This window comes from Salvelinus sp. IW2-2015, linkage group LG15 (assembly GCF_002910315.2).
Source record: "Salvelinus sp. IW2-2015 linkage group LG15, ASM291031v2, whole genome shotgun sequence".
NCBI classification, from domain to species: domain Eukaryota; kingdom Metazoa; phylum Chordata; class Actinopteri; order Salmoniformes; family Salmonidae; genus Salvelinus; species Salvelinus sp. IW2-2015.
The window spans coordinates 5,175,004-5,194,627 of NC_036855.1; the positions used below are offsets into that span (position 1 = coordinate 5,175,004).

Genomic DNA, 19,624 nt, shown 5'->3' on the forward strand with positions numbered 1-19,624 from the left:
ATTGACAGGTTTTATGATTAGGTATTATCTCATCTATAGTTCATAGTCCCTCCGCCTCCTGCAGACACAAGCAGAAATATTCAGACCTTTCCATGGACCAGAATTCTCAGAACGTGTAGAACAAGTTTGTGAAATTGCCCCATGAGACTGCGTGACCCCACAGCCACTCAGCAATTCCACATCCTGCGTTACGCAACTCTCACACAAGTTCACCTCTCTTTATGTTTGACTGCTGACATTTACCATAGACTGCTGCCGGCCACTCTAAACCCAATCACAATTGAATAAAGACAGCCCGATGTAAAATATCTGTTGAAATATTTATTAACAATGTTACAGAAACCTTAGCAGCAGGTTTGAGGGTGCTGGCTTTTGTCCTAAAAACTATACAAAAGAATTTACACCCAGGAAAGATCAAATCAGCTTAAAAAACTCTGTCGAGAACCTTTACACATTCATTTAGTAACACATTGATATATTCATATAAAAACAGACCAAAACATCACCGGCTTTCATGACATCAAACAACTGACGAAAAACCAAAACTACTCTATTAAAAAAAACGTGATGTTTTAGTGCAAAGGCAGTAGAAATATAAAAACACTTGTGTTGTTCTCTGTGGTATAAAAACGTGTGAGGTTAGAGGTGTGTGTCTGCGATGGGGATACGTCTTAGTTCTACTATCTGAGACGGGGCCGTACTCCTATCGTCATGGCTCCCGGGGATCGACTCGTTGTCGCTCAGATTAAGGCCCGATCCTGACAGGGAGAGAGAGACAGAGACGGCGCACGTCAAGCATCACTTATTAATAATGTTGTTATCTCTGGTCCAAGGCGTAGTGCGCGTTCATCCACTACTCTCTGTACACTACACCGTGGATCAGAGATATGATAAATGTTTGACATCATTCAGTGTTAACTTAGAAACTCGTTAACAAAACATCAAGTCATTTGTTCTTTGTATACCGAAGATTTCAACATCAACACCTGCTGCAGTGTTCTGAGTGAAAAGTGACTGTGATCAATAATCAACAGCTAAATCAACACTTTACATAAAATAGCATTTTCAACATTACCAAAGGTAAAGGCATGAACAATGGAGTGTCTAAAATGGAACCCTATTCCCTATATATACCCCAGGACCCATGGGGCTCTCGTCAAAGTAGTACACTATTAAGGGAATATGGAATTGTTTGGGATGCACCTATTATGAAAATATACAGGTCCATTAAAATGTCTGCATACTTTCTATCTGGTTCAAGAGTGGCCAGGATTGGTTGTTTTTTACCCATAATAATCACCCCCCCCCCCCTCTATTCTGATTAACCTTGAAGAAAATAGGAAATACTGTAAGTAGATGGAGCGCTTCAGGTGTTCCACAACAACCAAAGGGGGTCTTGGAGGCACTCTGATGAAGACATAATAGCAAATATTTGTGTTTATACATTTTTCTTTATGCTTTTCAATCTTGTTTAACCTTGATTGGTTGTCGTTTGACCAGTAAGAGAGGTAATTAAAATGTAAATGCCACCCCATCCATATCTGTATTCCTCTTGAGGCTGAATGTTGGGGTGTACCGATGGGTGATAGAGAAGGCCAGAGAAATGCTAACTCACCCTCCATAACAACTGCCTATTAGAATACAGCGCACACAATCCACGTCACAGACGGCAGAAGTAGGGTTAGCTCTCCTCTCCCCGAGGCTTTTGTTTACGGTAACATTACCCTCTCTACCCAATCCACTCTCATTAACACCTCTGACTCCCTCCAAGTCCGCTTCCGCCAGGGGGACTTTAAATTTAGCATCGCCACCGCAATGGACAAGTGTTTTTATGGGTGTGGATACCGGTGTGTATTCTCGGTCCCACTCCCAGGGGCCAGTTAGCACTGTAGTGCCAGATTAACCCCTGTTTAGCATGGGGCCCTTCAGGGACTGGTCAATCAGGGGCTTTGCTGGCCACCACGAGGAAGGGTCAAATCCTTTTCCATGATATGGACACGACTACCAGGCTTGACTGGTATACAAGTTAAATGTCACGTCTCTTTCCATGGGGTGTGTTTCTATGAACAGAGATCTTAATTGGTGAGATAGAGAAGGTTAATAAAACTAACACTTGTCCTCTCTAAAGAATCCAACCACAGTGAACGTAGTAGCTATGTGTGGCGAAGAGACGTCCCATCTAAACTGTATGAGGATGTCACGCTACATGTCATGACTCTTTCACAGAGCACTGCCGGCTTGGTCACTACGAAAGAGTCATGACATCACCATTCTATGGTTTCGTCCCTATTCCCTTTATAGTGCACTACTTTGGACCAGGGGCTATATATATATTTCATACAGAAAAAGTACTGAGCACTACTTGGCATGTGTTCAGTTGGGTCTACCACTTGTTATTCAGGCAGCGTGAAGCGATTACTCTGTGACTTGAGAATGGGAGCGGTGATATATCAGTCTGCTGTTAGCCCCTTATCTCATTAAACATTGATGACTGAGGAAAAACGGTTCCTAAGGGTGCAGGATTAAAGCTCTGCAAAGGAGTGATTGAGCAGGGCCAGCAGTAATGGCTACACACATGCAAACAATACAGGCATGCATACACACTCATGCAAGCACACACACACACACACACACACAACCGTGTACATGAGCCCACACACACAAAATCACACAAAGGTTAAAAGCCATATGTGAGTCACCCATATTCCAGATAGAGAATGTACGCTCAAGTACAAATTGGAACTTTAGTCTACGAGGGAATAAGATTTGTATGTTCTTCCAAGTTTTCCCATATGGAGCAGCAAGAGTAACTGCCCCTCCCTACCTTCAAGCTTTGCTCAAACCCTACACCCCCAACCCGAGCCCTCCATTCTGCCACCTCTGGTCTCTTGGCCCTCCCACCCCTACAGAAGGGCAGCTCCAGCTCATCCCAGGCATAGCTTTTCGCTGTCCTGGCACCCCAAACGTGGAACCAGCTTCCCTCTGAAGCTAGGACAGCAGAGTCCCTGCCCATCTTCTGAAAACATCTGAAACCCTACATCTTCAAAGAGTATCTTAAATAATCCCACAGCACCCCCCCTCCCTCACACCCCCTCCTCACACCGACCCCCCCAAAAAGGCCTTTTGTAAACTAACACTTGACTTATTTCCCCCTTACTAGCTCTGACCCAGCTGATAGCTACTTTATTGAGGAAACGTATACTTGCTATGACTGTGATATGTGGTTATCCGACTCCCACCTAGCAAACTTAAGATGAATGCACTGACTGTAAGTTGCTCTGGATAAGAGCGTGGGGTCAATGACTAAACTGTAAAATGTAAAAAATTATGTATACTGAGTCATTGGAACTTTAGCCTACGAGGGTATAAGATGTGATTTGTATTTATAGTGAGTCATTGCATTTTTCACTTCTCCCATGACACCATTATGGTGTTGAGGAGTAGGACAAGGAGTTTTTCCTGAGCATGTGACCTGACCAGGAATAACTCTGGACTCTAGTTATTGGCTTCATATTGATGGCTGATGAGGAATACGTGTGCAGGATTAGCAATAGGCACCGTCCCAAATGGCACAGTATTCCTTACAAAGTGCCCTATGGGCCTTCGTCAAAAGTAGTGCACTATATAGGGGGTTGGGATTGATGTGGTAAGGGTTCAGTTTGTGTTTTGCCCACTACCTGTTTATCCTGTTGAGGACAGAGGGCGCTATTTTCACTTTGGGGGAAAATCGTGCCCAATTTAAACGGCCTCATACTCAATTCTTGCTCGTACAATATGCATATTATTATTACTATTGGATAGAAAACACTCTCTAGTTTCTAAAACCGTTTGAATGATATCTGTGAGTAAAACAGAACTCATTTTGCAGCAAACTTCCTGACAGGAAGTGGAAAATCTGAAATCGATGCTCTGTTCTAGGGCCTGCCTATAAATGGGCTTGATATATATTAGTATACATGCACGTCATACACCTTCCACTAGATGTCAATAGGGAGTGAGAGAAGAAATTGAGTGTTTATCTTGATCTGAGGTGGAATAAAAGCTCTTGGCATGACGTGACACCCATTTCCTGTTTCCTGGAACGCGCGAGAAGGGACCTGGTATTGCCTTCTGTAAAGCTGTCGTTATAGACGACTAATATCTCCGGCTTTGATTTTATTTGATAAATGTGACAATATCATCGTAAAGTATGTTTTTTCAATATAGTTTTATTAGATTATTGAAAATTTTTCGAGACATTAGGCGTGTTGCGTTGTGTGCCTTTGTTCAGGAAGGAGAGCTTCGCGCCACTTTGCCAGCTTTCCGTGCTAATTGACTGGAGAAGAGGACGTTCTAAAACCAAACAACGATTGTTCTGGACAAAGGACCCCTTGTACAACATTCTGATGGAAGATCATCAAAAGTAGGACCCATTTTATGATGCTATTTCATATATCTGTCGAACATGTGAACTAGTAGTTTGTGCCCAGATTTTGGGCACTCTCTTGCTATAACTAAGCTGGATATCGTAATGAAGTTATTTTTAGAATTCTAACACGGCGATTGCATTAAGAACTAGTGTATCTATCATTTCCTATACAACATGTATTTTCTAGTAACGTTTATGAATAGTTATTTGGTCAGAATAGTTGAGTGTCATAAAAATATCCGCACATTCTGGGAAAAAGATGCTACGTTAGCACAATGTATAACCACTGATTTCAGCTCTAAATATGCACATTTTCGAACAAAACATAAGTGTATGTATAACCTGATGTTATAGGACTGTCATCTGATGAAGGTTTATGAAGGTTAGTGAAAATTAATATATTTTACTGGTTTATTCGCTATCGCTAACGTGCCTATTGCTATCGCTAACGTGCCTTGATGAATGAATGCGGTAGTGTGGTAGGCTATTGTAGTAAGCTAATATAATGCTATATTGTGTTTTCGCTGTAAAACACTTAAAAAATCGGAAATATTGGCTGGATTCACAAGATGTTTGTCTTTAATTTGCTGTACACCATCGATTTTTCAGAAATGTTTTATGACGAGTATTTAGGTATTTTACGTTGGTCTCTATAATTACACTGGCTGCTTCGGTGCTATTTTTGACGGTAGCTGTGATGGTAGCTGCAATGTAAAACTGATTTATACCTCAAATATGCACATTTTTCGAACAAAACATAGATTTATTGTGTAACATGTTATAGGACTGTCATCTGATGAAGTTGTTTCTTGGTTAGTTTGGTTGGATCTTGGTTAGTTATGTTGGTTTTGTGCATGCTACCTGTGCTGTGAAAAATGTCTGTCCTTTTTTGTATTTGGTGGGGGGCTAACATAAATATACGTGGTGTTTTCGCTGTAAAACATTTTAAAAATCGGACATGTTGGCTGGATTCACAAGATGTGTATCTTTCATTAGCTGTATTGGACTTACTGTGTGAAAGTTAAATATTTCAAAAAAATATTTTTTGAATTTCGCGCTCTGCCTTTTCAGTGGAATGTGGGAGGAGTTCCGCTAGCGGAACCCCGGAGCCAGACAGGTTATCTGTGTAAACGTCCAAATCCCAAATATTAAAAAACCTTGATAAAAAGTAGTGCTTTATATAGGAAATAGGTGCCATGTGGGACTCAGCGATGATTCTTACCAGTTTTTAAGGCAAATATGAGGTCATCAAAGTCCTGGGACTCATGGTCGGCCACTAGGTTGGTGTTGATGAAACCTCCGTTGGTGGCGTAGGCTCCGCCCTGAGGGCTCTGCTTAAACACACTGCTGGGCTGGCTGTCCGGACGCAGAGACGCACGCTCCCAGTCCGCGGACACCTGCCACACACACACGCAAGCACACACAGCCGCAGAAACGCGCAGACACACACGTTTACAGACTGAATATGGTATTATCAAAGACAGCCACTCCAACAAATTCCAACAAGTTGAAATGACAGAGCCTAAAATATGTCAGGGTTCCATTTCTACAGTGCCTTTTCTGAGCTAACATTTAGAGTGTTTGGATGGCTAAGTGCTTGTCCTCAAGGCGTTCCATAGACAACACTAACCAGAGATGAGCGTGTAAATGGGTCAACTAAATCTCCATGATTAATGCAATGACACACACCAGGCCTATTCTGGCACCAAGTCCGCTCTGGGTAGCAGAGAAGGGGCCTGTGAGCCGTGTAATCACGTCTGAGACATGGAGGGTCACACAGAGTTTGTTGCCCAAGCTCCCCAAAGGGTTAATGTAGGATGAGGGGTCACGTGCGCCTCATACAAAATCAGGGACAGAGAGAGACACAGAGAGAAAGACAGAGAGAGAAAGACAGAGAGAGAAAGACAGAGAGAGACACAGAGAGAGACAGAGAGACAAAGAGAGAGAGAGACACAGAGAGAGACAGAGACACAAAGAGAGACAGAGACACAGAGACACAGAGAGAGAGAGAACCCGGGGATAATCACTAAATGTCTACAAGAGTAGTGATGGAAAGAGAGTTCAGTACCCTCAAGGACAACAAGCTAGACAGGCAGACAACTAGCTAGACAGGCAGACAGGCAGTTAGACACAGGCAGACAGACAGGTATACAGTTAGACACAAACAGGCATACAGTTAGACACAGGCAGACAGGCAGACAGTTAGACACAGGCAGACAGGCAGACAGTTAGACACAGGCAGACATGCAGAAAGACAGACACAGGCAGACAGGCATGCAGTTAGACACAGGCAGAAAGACAGACACAGGCAGACAGTTAGACACAGGCAGACAGACAGATATGCAGAAAGACAGACACAGGCAGACAGGCAGGCAGGTGTAATAGCTTATCTCAGTGTTTCTTCATCTGGTCCTGGGGACCCTAAAGGGCTGCACATTTCAGTTTTTGCCCTAGCACTACATAGCTGATTGAAATGAACAACATATCATCAACAGCCAGACAGACAGCGGGTGTACTAGCCTATCTGAACAGGCCTGTAATGACAGACAGCACGGCGTAATTGCCTATAATGGGTACAGAGTGTCTAGAGCTTGGTGAATTAGGCACCGCCAGGCACCAGTGGATTTGTCATATCCGCTCTGAAGTGGGTTGACGAGATGCCTCCCATGTACCAATCCCCTCCACCTCTCTCGCCCCTCTCTTTCCTTTCCACCTCTCAACTTTCTCTCTTTTCTCTCCAGCTCCCTCCGCTCTGCTGCTGGGATGGACCCCAAGGTTCCAAATCACAATGTTTGTGTTCTTATGAAAAAAAACAGGATTAGTGGATTCCTACTTTGGCAAAAAACGGACTGAGTGTTCCCAGGAGAAATTACATAAAATCTGCCCCCCCCCCTCTGTCTCCCCTACACTGGGCAGGGGACAAAGGGGTATGGGAGGTAAGGGTGAAGCAGACTCAGAGCTTTGGTAACAGTGGTCAGCCAGCCAGTCAGCTAGTCAGTCAGCTAGTCAGTCAGTCAGTCAGCCTCGGGCTTGTAGGGCTTGAACAGGGCTTCTCAGTATTTCTTATCCATTTTTCTCCATAGTTTGGGGCAGTGAGGGAGGGAACGATGGCAGAGAGAGACTGCATGTGTGTTACCTCCTCCATGGTTCTGATGAGGTTCTGGGTGGACTTGTTGATCTCCCCCCCTATGGTGGCGGCACCCCCTCCCTGGTAGGCGGAGTCTGGACTGCCCTGGCCGTTCATCTCCACCGTGTAGCTAGCCTTGGCTGGCCAACATAGCTGGTTGTGCATCAGGAAGTACACAGCAAACACGTACAGGCCCTGGGGAGAGGGCACAGGGCAAAGGTCAGGGGTTATGTGTGTGTGTGTGTTACTAGAGGAGGTTGGGTCACAGCCCTACACCACCCTGGGAGGACATAAGAGGTACAGAGAGGCTCAGCGCTAACCAGCCAGCTACACGTGTTGTATTGTTGTCTCTACCTTTTGCCCTCCGTGCTGTTGTCTGTGCCTAACAATATTTGTACCATGTTTGTGCTGCTATCATGTTTTGCTGCAGCCGTGTTGTTTTTTTATTTATTTATTTTATTTTATTTATTTATTTTAATATTTTTTTTATATATATATATTTTTTTTAAGGGGTGTTGTGTTGTTACCGTGTTGTTGTAATGTTGTGTTGCTGCCATGTTGTGTTGCTATCGTGTTGTTGTCATGTTGTGTAACTACCATGCTGTGTTGTCCTGTGTTGCTGCCATGCTGTGTTGTTGTCTTAGGTCTCTCTTTACATAGTGTTTCTGTGTCTCTCTTGTCGTGATATGTGTTTTGTCCTACATTTTTATTTTTAATCCCAGCCCGCGCCCCCAAAGGAGGCCTTTTGCCTCTTGGCAGGCAGTCATTGTAAATAAGAATTTGTTCATAATTGACTTGCCTAATTAAATAAAGGTTCAATAAAACATTTAAAAGCTAGCTAGGGAGAGAATGATTTCAGTAGCAATTAACAAGACAGATAGAAATCCATTTATAGGATAATAGAAGACAGAAAGAACATAAATTACTAAACTCAATCAGGGACATTCTAAACATACTACAGCCTCATCTCTAAAATGTATTAAATACTTGTATCACCCTCATCAATCTATACACAATACCCCATAATGACAAAGAGAAAACAGGTTTTTAGAAAATGTTGCATATCTATTAAAAATAAAAAACAGAAATACCTTATTTACATAAGTATTCAGACCCTTTGCTATCAGACTCGAAATTGAGCTCAGGTGCATCCTGTTTCCATTGATCGTCCTTCAGATGTTTCTATAACTTGATTGGAGTCCACCTGTGGTAAATTCAATTGATCAGAGACAGGATTGTGTCGAGGCACAGATCTGAGGAAGGGTACGAAAACAATTCTGCAGCATTCAAGGTCCCCAAGAACACAGTGGCCTGCATCATTCTTAAATGGAAGAAGTTCGGAACCACCAAGACTCTTCCTAGATCTGGCCGCCAGGCCAAACTGAGCAATCTGGGGAGAAGGTCACCTCCCTGACCAGGGCCCAAGAACACGATGGTCACTCTGACAGAGCTCCAGAGTTCCTCTGTGGAGATGGAAGAACCTTCCAGACGGACAACCATGTCTGCAGCACTCCACCAATCAGGCCTTTATGGTAGAGTGGCCAGACCGAAGCCAGTCCTCAGTAAAAGGCACATGACAGTCCGCTTGGAGTTTGCCAAAAGGCACCTAAAGGACTCTCAGACCATGAGAAACAAGATTGAACTCTTTGGCCTGAATGCCACGCATCATATCTGGAGTAAACCTGGCACCATCCCTACGGTGAAAGATGGAGAAGTACAGAGAGATCCTTGATAAAAACCTGCTCCAGAGCGCTCAGGACCTCAGACTGGGGCGAAGGTTCACCTTCCAATAGGACAACGACCCTAAGCACACAGCCAAGACAAGGCAGGAGTGGCTTCGGGAACAAGTCTCTGAATGTCCTTGAGTGGCCCAGCCAGAGTCCGGACTTGAACCTGATCAAACATCTCTGGAGAGACCTGAAAATAGCTGTGCAGCGAAGCTCCCCATCCAACCTGACATGGATTGAGAGGATCTGCAGAGAAGAATGGGAGAAACTCCCCCAAATACAGGTGTGCCAAGCTTGTAGCGTCATACTCAAGACTCAAGGCTGTAATCGCTGCCAAAGGCACTTCAACAAAGTACTGAGTAAAGGGTCTGAATACTTATGTAAATGTGATATTTAAGTTTTGTATTTTTATAAATTTGCTAACATTTCTAAAAACCTGTTTTTGCTTTGTCATTATGGGGTATTGTGTGTACATTGATGAGGGGAAAAAACGATTTAATCAATTTTAGAATAAGGCTGTAACGTAACAAAATGTGGAAAGAGTCAAGGGGTCTGAATATTTTACAAATGCACTGTACCTAGAACACACTGAAACATTTGCTTGTTTACTTGACCCATTCAATCCAGGCTTACACTTCTGCAATGCAAGAAAATAACCACCCTGGACATCAAGTTACCAGTTTCTACTTTCCTAGATGTAATAGGGCCCAAAGTCTCCTCAGGAATATACTATCCATTTGCTGATGTTTGCCCTTCCTGTACAGATGTCCTCTGATGTAGCCTAGTAGCTCCAGAGCAGTGCTAACTAACCACTAACCAGGATGTATGAAATATAGCCAGTGCACTGGAGCCAGCTGGGTAACGGCTGCTCAGGACTACTGCATGCAGTGATGCTGCTGTGGTTTAGAGATGGTAGAATACAGCCATAGCATTAACAATGTCTATATAGTTGAAATGGATGCAGAGAAAATACCTTCTTTGCATGTTTGCACACACACACACGCACGCACGCACGCGCACACACACACACACACACACACACACACACACACACACACACACACACACACACACACACGACAACCGCACAACGCACACACGCACACACACACACACAGCTGTTGTGAGCAGAAACATTAAACAGCCTTTTACAGTCAAATAAACAGTCACTCCAACAACAATAACAACATGGAAAATGATCCTCATGGAACATGTACCGCATGAGGGATAACACAAAACAACCTGAATGAGCGTGCAACTGCCAAGTGTGCAATAGCATAGAGGCACATAAGCAACTGTGGTAAGAAATTGCTCCAGAACAGAAGCAAGTGTGATAATCAGATACTATACCAACTCAATAGATAGCTAGGATAACCTACGTCATTTAAATTATTCCTTAGGGTTTCTGAAGCTTATGGCAGCCACAACAGTTAACCGTGATCTGAAGATTTGCTATCCTGCCATACACATATAAATCTCACTCCACGCAACATAGAATGAATGTGATTATATCATAAATCCTAATGAAATGATCATTTAAATTTTAAAAACCTAATTCATGCTAATACAGCGCTGTACTTTACATTTCCTATCTGTTGATTCCACTCTATTCATGTTCTATTAGTGTTGGTGATGACGTGCCCTTAATGGCTGTGTCATGACACACATATCAGTGCTCTGATCTCAATGTTCCTCATCTCCCCACAAAACAAATTGTTTTTCCTCCGTAAACGCAGACTCTCAAAGCAGAACAATTGTCCCTTAATTGTGTTCCTGCCGACAGCAACAGCTTCAAAACAGGTTCAAAACAGCCGGACGCTGGCATCGCTAGGAGAGAGAACAGTAGCAGTAGGAGTAGCAGTAGCAGTAGGAGTAGCGGTTGGAGTAGCAGTAGTAGTAGCAGGAGTAGCAGTAGGAGTAGCAGTAGGAATAGCAGTAGCAGTAGTAGTAGCAGGAGTAGCAGTAGTAGTATCAGGAATAGCAGTAGGAGTAGCCGTAGCATTATCAGTAGTAGTAGTAGTAGGAGTAGCAGTAGTAGTAGTAGTAGCAGGAGTAGCAGGAGTAGTAGTAGCAGTAGGAAGTAGCAAGTAGCATGAGAGTAGTACAGGAATGTAGCACGTACTGAAGTAGGAGTCAGGAGTGCCAGATAGGAATAGGAGTACGCAGTTAGGAAGTAGCAAGGTAGTAGTAGGGAGTAGGAAAGTAAGTAGTAGCCAGTAGGGAGTAGGAAGTAGCAGTAGACTCAGCAGTAGCAAGTAGGAGCTAGAGTTAAGCAGAGAAGTAGCATAGCAGTAGAGGAGTGAGAGAGATAGCAGTGAAGCAGAGGAGTAGCAAGTCAGCAGGTAAGGGTAGCAGTAGTAGTATGCAGGGAGTAGGACAGTAGCCGAGCTACGCAGTAAGGAAATAAGCAGTACAGCATACGTCAGTAGCAGGAGTAGCGACAGTATAGTATCAGGAATAGCAGTAGGAGTAGCCGTAGCATTATCAGTAGTAGTAGTAGTAGGAGTAGCAGTAGTAGTAGTAGTAGCAGGAGTAGCAGAGTAGTAGTAGCAAGTAGCAGAGTAGCAGTATGAGTAGTAGTAGCAGGAGTAGCAGTAGCAGTAGGAGTAGGAGTAGCAGTAGGAATAGGAGTAGCAGTAGGTCGGGAGTAGCAGTAGCTAGTCAAGGAGTAAAGAGTAGGAGTAAGAGTAGCAGAGGAGTAGGAGTAGCAGGTAAGGACTAGATGCATGGAGTAGAAGCAGTAAGGAGTACAGAGTAGTAGTAGGAGTGCAGTATAGAGTACGGGATGTATAGCAGTGAGTAGCTAGTAAGAGAGCAAGTAGCCAGGAGTAGCAGGAGTAGTAAGTCAGAGTAAAGTAGGAGTAAGGAAAGTAGAGTAGGAGTAGCAAGAGTAGTAGCAGAAGTTAGAGAGTAAAGAGTAGCAGTAGGAGTAAGAGGATGCAGTAGGAGTAGGAGTAGCAGTAGGAGTCAAGACTAGCAGTAGCAGTAGGAGTAAGAGTAGGCAGTAGCAGTAGGAGTAAAGTGAGTAGTAGCAGTAGAGTAGCAGGAGCGACAGGAGTAGAGTGAGTAAGAGTAGCAGTAGGAGTAAGCAGTAGCAGTAAGGAGTAGGAGTAGGAGTAGCAGTAGGGAGTAAGACTAGCTTAGTAGTAGCAGTAGGAGCGCCTCTGGAATATCTAGGTCAGATGTATTTTGTTTAGAGTAATCGATGGTCTTGAACACAGCTCGCTTTGGAACACTCATTACATGTAGAAAAGGAAACGTCTGTTCCAGATTAAATTATTCCTGATTACAGAGAACACTCCCTGCTAAACTACTGCTTTGTTGTTGGTGTGTGTGTGTGGTGTGTGTGTGTGTGTGGATGCGGTGATGTGGTGGTGTGGTGGGAGGGGGGGCTAGGAGGTTTCAAGAGCAGAGAGATGCATTCATAAAAGATGAACCAAAGGCCTTTCAGTTGGCCTCTCTCTACATCTTCAGGGGATTTGTCCTGTACTGGAGCTTATTGTAGCAGGGAAGCCGTAAATGACAGGCTGTGAAACAAAGTCATGTCTTAGACAAAGACACTCGATTGATCTCCATGAAGTCTTGATATCAACTGGATAACATTGGAGGAAGTAGGTCATACCGTTGGTCAGGCTGGACATCTGATCAGATGACTTCATAGTTGGGTGTTTGTGATTGGCTTGGGTTTCTAAGCACATCAGTTATTGTCATCGTGACATCTCACCCGCGGCAGATAGCCTAGTGGTTAGAGCGTTGGGCCAGTAACCAAAAGGTTGCTAGATCGAATCCCCAAGCTGACAAGGAAAAACTCTGTTGTTCTGCCCCTGAACAAGGCACTTAACCCACTGTTCCTAGGCCATCATTGTAAATAAGAATTTGCTCTTAACTGACTTGCCTAGTTAAACAAATAATAATAATGTCTAAAGCAGGAAGCACCAGTGACTAGATCAATAATAAAGTGGTCAGATGAAGCAGATGCTAAGCTACAGGACTGTTTGCTAGCACAGACTGGAATATGTTCCGGAATTCCTCCAATGGCATTGAGGAGTACACCACATCTGTCATTGGCTTCATCAATAAGTGAATCGATGACGTCGTCCCCACAGTGACTGTACGTACATACCCCAAACAGAATCCATGGTTTACAGGCAGCATCCGCACTGAGCTAAAGACTAGAGCTGCTGCTTTCAAGGAGCGGGACTCTAACCCGGAAGCTCAGATGAAATCCCGCTTTGCCCAACGACAAATCATCAAACGGGCGACACATCAATACAGGACTAAGATCGAGTTGTACTACACCGGCTCTGACGCTCGTCGGATGTGGCAGGGCTTGCAAACCATTACAGACTACAAAGGGAAGTACAGCTGAGAGCTGCCCAGTGACACGAGCCTACCAGACGAGCTAAACTACTTTTATGCTTGCTTCGAGGCAAATAACAATGAAACATGCATGAGAGCACCAGCTGTACCGGAAGACTGTGTGATCACGCTCTCCTCAGCCACTGTGATTAAGACCTTTAGACAGGTCAACATTCACAAGGCCGCAGGGCCAGACGGATTACCAGGACGTGTACTGCGAGCATGCGCTGACCAACTGGCAAGTGTCTTCACTGAGATGTTCAACCTCTCCCTGTCCGAGTCTGTAATACCAACATGTTTTAAGCAGACCACCATTGTGCCTGTGCGCAAGAACACTAAGGTAACCTGCCTAAATGACTACCGACTCGTAGCACTCACGTCTGTAGCCATGAAGTGCTTTGAAAGGCTGGTCATGGCTCACATCAACACCATCATCCCAGAAACCCTAGACCCACTCCAATTTGCATACCGCCCCAACAGATCCACAGATGATGCAATCTCTATTGCACTCCACACTGCCCTTTCCCACCTGGACAAAAGGAACACCTATGTCAGAATGCTAATCATTGACTACAGCTCAGGGTTCAACACCATAGTGCCCTCAAAGCTCAAAGACCCTTAACTTGTTCAAGACAAAGGAGATGATTGTGGACTACAGGAAAAAGAGGACAGAGCACCACCCCCATTCTCATCGACGGGGCTGTAGTGGAGCAGGCTGAGAGCTTCAAGTTCCTTGGAATCCACATCACCAACAAACTAACATGGTACAAGCACACCATGACAGTCGTGAAGCGGGCACAACAAAACCTATTCCCCCTCAGGAGACTGAAAAGATTTGGCATGGGTCCTCAGATCCTAAACCCCCCCCCCCAGCTGCACCATCGAGAGCATTCTGACTGGTTGCATCACTGCCTGGTATGGCAACTGCTCGGCCTCCAACCGCAAGGCACTACAGACGGTAGTGCGAACGGCCCAGTACATCACTGGGGCCAAGCTTCCTGCCATCCAGGACCTCTATACCAGGCGGTGTCATAGGAAGGCCCTAAAAATTGTCAAAGACTCCAGCCACATTAGTCATAGACTGTCCTCTCTGCTACCGTACGGCAAGCAGTACCGGAGCGCCAAGTCTGGGTCCAAGAGGCTTCTAAACAGCCTCTTGGACCCCCATGCCATAAGAGTCCTGAACATCTAGTCAAATGGCTACCCAGACTATTTGCATTGCCCCCCCTTTTACACTGCTGCTACTCTCTGTTATTATCTATGCATATTCACTTTAATAACTCTACCTATATGTATATACTACCTCAACTAACCGGTGCCCTCGCACATTGACTCTGTACCGGCACCCCCCTGTATATATTGTACATTTTTACTGCTGCTCTTTAATTACTTCTTACTTTTATCTCTCATTCTTATCTATCAACGGTCTATACCTGTTGTATTCGGCGCATGTGACTAATAGAATTTGATTTGATTTTGATGTCTGCAGTTTATTGAGCCGGGGATCATCTACATAGAGCCACGGACCTGTGTGACACACTTAATGGACAAATGACGTCTGGGAGAAAAATTGACAGCTAACAGAGACATTCACAAGGACTGGTCTAAAAGAACAATTATGCCGCTGTCCAGTCCACTGCCTACCTAATGCAACAATCGTTCGAATGTTGTAAAAAAATATATATTTCAAATTATACACCCTGTGTGTGTGTGTGGAATCTACCCTCAACTAGCAACAGACAATGAAGTAGGCATTAATAGTTTCATCTTTCAGCACATTGTCAGTTATGCAACCGTTACTAAACAAGATGTTAAGTACTAGTGGCTGTAGATCATACAATGCTGTACAGAAGTACCTGATGATTAAGTTCTCTCCATCTTACAAATGGCCCCGTCTCCTCTCTCAGTCTCACCCTCTCTGATATGCATTCCCACTCTGTACTGAGAGTACTGAGAGAGCGGTCTGGCCTCCACTCTCTGGAGATACGGTATCTACGATAGTCCTCATGCTATCTTCACTCAAATAGAGCTCACACTGGCAGGGCCAGACATCAAAAGGTTGGCTTCAAAGGCAACTTGAACACCCTTCATCACACACACACACACACTTATGCAAGCACACACATCAAGGCACGCAGGCACACGCTAACACACATCAATTGACCAACACGCACGCACGCGCGCATACACACACACACACACACACACACACACACACACACACACACACACACACACACACACACACACACACACACACACACACACACACACACACACACACACACACACACACACACACACACACACACACACACACACGAGGGGCCCAACAGTGCAGTGGCTTAAAATGATACTTAAAATGCCCTTTATCTACTTCCCCAGAGTCAGATGTACTAATGGACACCATTTTTATGTCTCTGTGTCCAGTATCAAGAATGTTAGAGGTAGTTTCACTAGCCAATGCTAACTAGCGTTAGCATAATGACTGGAAGTCTATGGGTATCTGTTAGCTAGACTTCTAGGCATTGTGCTAATGCTAGTTAGCAATTGTGCTAGCGATGGTTAGCAACTTCCTTCAAACCGCAAGCAAAGACATAAAAATGGTATCCATGAGTTCATCTGATTCTGGGGAAGTAGATAAAGGGCCTCATTGCCAAAATATCCCTTTAAGCCACTGCACTGTTGGGCCCCTCGTGTGTGTGTGTGTGTGTGTGTGTCCCTTTAAGGGATCAATACTTAGTACAGGTGTGCCTCCAGAGAGCTAAGAGCTTTGAGAAGGAGAGAGGCTATTCTGAACTCACACACACTGGCAAAAACAAACCTGAGGCGAGTTACTGAACCTGAGGAGAGTTATTACGCCAATGTCTACATATCTGGCATCTCAAGTATCTAGGAAGTTGCTGGAGTGCTGTTGTAACATTTACAAAACTAAGAAAGATTTTCAAAACTAAGAAAGATTTTCCTTAAGTTTTGACAGAAATAGAGAGTCAATAAGACACACACAATGATGATATCTTACCAGCAGGAGGTTGAAGATGACGTAGAGGATGAGCATCCACAGGTATCTGTAGCCCATGTGTAGTCCTGCCCACAGCAACACCAGGGACACCAGGGCAAACAGGTATAGCACCATGGGCACCTCTGAAACACACACAGAGTTACTCTAATACACAGTTAACACACACCCATATAATGACATTCTTAGAATGAATACATTATTTTTAACCTATGACAATCAGAAATTGGGAGTTTTTCCCAAAAGTTCAGTGTTCTAAATGATATCTGCTCTCTGTCCAGGCCTGGCTGTGGCCCAGTATAGTGTAGTGAGCTGGGCCCGGGGCAGCGGGCTGAGACCAGGCCCTTAGGGCTGGTTAAATGAAGCCACTCTTAATCTGGAGGCTTTACTGTAGGTCACAGATCCTGGCACAGGGCTGCCTCGTACAGTAAACCTGTCTCCACGCACGAACACACTCCTACACCCACGAACGCACACACGCACTGACTGGACGCTGTGCCAAGTGCTCAGCTAAGACTGGGCTGTAAGTAGTCCCTACACATGCTGGTAGGACCTGAAAGTGAGTGGTCCTGGTAACCCACTTTTTATAAGGACAGAACCGACCAAAACAGATAGGGGACAGAGACAAACCAGGTAGATTATATACCAGGGTGATGCTTGACCAGGAAGATGACTTATTACCAGGAGAGTATCCATGATGTATAACCAAGCCCAATCGGAGGGAGATGCAAGACAGCTGCGATAATATACCAGGGAGATGCGACTAAGCATATACCAGAAGTATTGCCAAGTAACGACATACCAGTACACCAACTCGTAATTATAGACAGGGAGATGCCCTATACCAGGCGAAGATCCTTATACCCAGTCCCGAATCTCAGAAGTATAATGATATACCGAGGGAGATGGACCGTCTTATACCAGGGAGATTGCTGGAGTAACCAGTGGTCTTAGAGCAATAAGATGAGGATTATCACCAGTTCTGGTAATTGAAATACCCAGGGGAGCAATGCGTAGTACCAGAATTCGTAATGCGGGTAATACCAAGGCTAGGTAAAATGATTATTGCCCGAGGGACCGGATGCCAGAGCTATACCAGGGAGGATGCCATCATACCAGGGCAGATAGCAACTATACCAGGGGTACATGCATGTGATTAGCCAGGAGAACAAGAAAGGGGTAAGTTATATTTGTCAGGAGGGGTAGGGGCGACATGTGGAGAAGGGGGAGCACTAAGCCACAGGTGTGGGGAAAGAAGGGCGCGTGCAAAACGGGAAGCAAGCGGACGACGAGGAAATTGCTAGTACCAGGAGATGCTTATACCAGGAGAGGTAATGAATATACCAGCGGATAATAATTACCAGGGAGAGGATTGCTAATACCAGGGAGATCCGTATATACCAGGGTATATGACAATCATACGAGGAGATGCTCTAATTACCCAGGGAGATGCGTATACCAGGGTAATGAATATACCAGCGAGTAATATAACTATACCAGGACGATCTGGATCATATCCGACGTCGGGGTAATGCGATATACTCAGCAACCGGTAATGATATACGAGGGAGCGATGCATTACCCAGGGAGATCTATACCAGAGGAGAATCACTATACCAGAAGGTAATGATAATTACTAAGGGAGTAATGTTACGTACCAGGGAGATGCTATACCAGGGTAATGAATACCAGGGTAAATTAATATACCAGGGAGAAGCATGCTATACCAGGGAGACTCCTATACCAGGGTAGGGGATGATATACGAGGAATGCGTATACCAGGGGAGATGCGTATGACCACGGGAGGCGAGGATGCTATTACGCGGTCTTGGGCGTGTACAATGATATACCAGGTAGCGGAAGTGGGAGGACGACCATGGGTAAGTTAGTATACCGAGGCGACGATGCAGGGTATTACCAGCCGGGATCCTAGATAGTACTGACAGGAATACTGGCACACGTCGTACCCAATTATCTCTAACCGCCTGTCAGACTCGGGCCCTGAACTTCTTGTAGAAAACAGACAGATCGGACAGCGAGAAGCGCATGGCTAAGCTGAGCACTGAATAGAACCCTTCTCAGAGCAGCTGAACCCCCTCATATTAGTAGCCTGAACCCTCTATATTAGTAGGCCTGAACCCCCTCTATATTAGTAGGCCTGAACCTCTCGGATACATTAGTAGGCCTGAACCCCCTCTATATTAGTAGAGGCCCTGAACCCCCACTATATTAAGCAGACCTGAACCCCACTATTTAGCAGACCTGAACCCCCTCTATATTAGTTAGGGCCTTAACCCCCTCTATATTAGCAGACCTGATCCTCCACTATATTAGTAGGCCTGAACCCTCTATATTAGCAGCGCTGAACCTCCTTCTATATTAGTAGTGCCTCTGAACCCCCTCTATATTAGCAGGCCTGAAACCCCCTTCATATTAGTAGGCCTCTGAACCCCCTCTATATTAGCAGGCCTAAACCTCCTCTATATTAGAGTAGCCTGAACCCCCTCATATATAGCAGGCCTGAACCTCCTCTATATTAGTAGGCCTGAACCCCCTCTATTATAGCAGGCCTAACCTCCTCTATTATTAGCAGACCTGAACGTCCTCTATATTAGTAGGCCTGAACCCCCTCTATATTAGCAGGCCTGAACCCCCTCTATATTAGTAGGCCTGAACCCCCTCTATATTAGCAGACCTGAACCTCCTCTATATTAGTAGGCCTGAACCCCCTCTATATTAGCAGACCTGAACCTCCACTATATTAGCAGGCCTGATCCTCCTCTATATTAGCAGGCCTGATCCTCCACTATATTAGCAGGCCTAAACCTCTACTATATTAGCAGGCCTGATCCTCCACTATATTAGCAGGCCTGATCCTCCTCTATATTAGCAGGCCTGATCCTCCACTATATTAGCAGGCCTGATCCTCCACTATATTAGTGTAACGGATGTGAAATGGCTAGCTAGTTAGCGGGTACGCGCTA

At 44.8% G+C, this 19,624-nt stretch overlaps 1 protein-coding gene across 1 annotated transcript in view; it reads right to left on the reverse strand.

Moving 5' to 3' along the window:
* Positions 1 to 308: 308 nt before the first annotated feature.
* Positions 309 to 19,624, reverse strand: part of LOC111973957 (adhesion G-protein coupled receptor V1-like) — a 248,282-nt gene continuing 228,966 nt past the window's right edge. The window contains 4 exon segments of the mRNA XM_070446866.1: positions 309 to 758; positions 5,631 to 5,805; positions 7,545 to 7,730; positions 16,644 to 16,765. Coding sequence (XP_070302967.1) covers positions 640 to 758; positions 5,631 to 5,805; positions 7,545 to 7,730; positions 16,644 to 16,765 — 602 coding nt within the window. The 3' untranslated portion in view covers positions 309 to 639.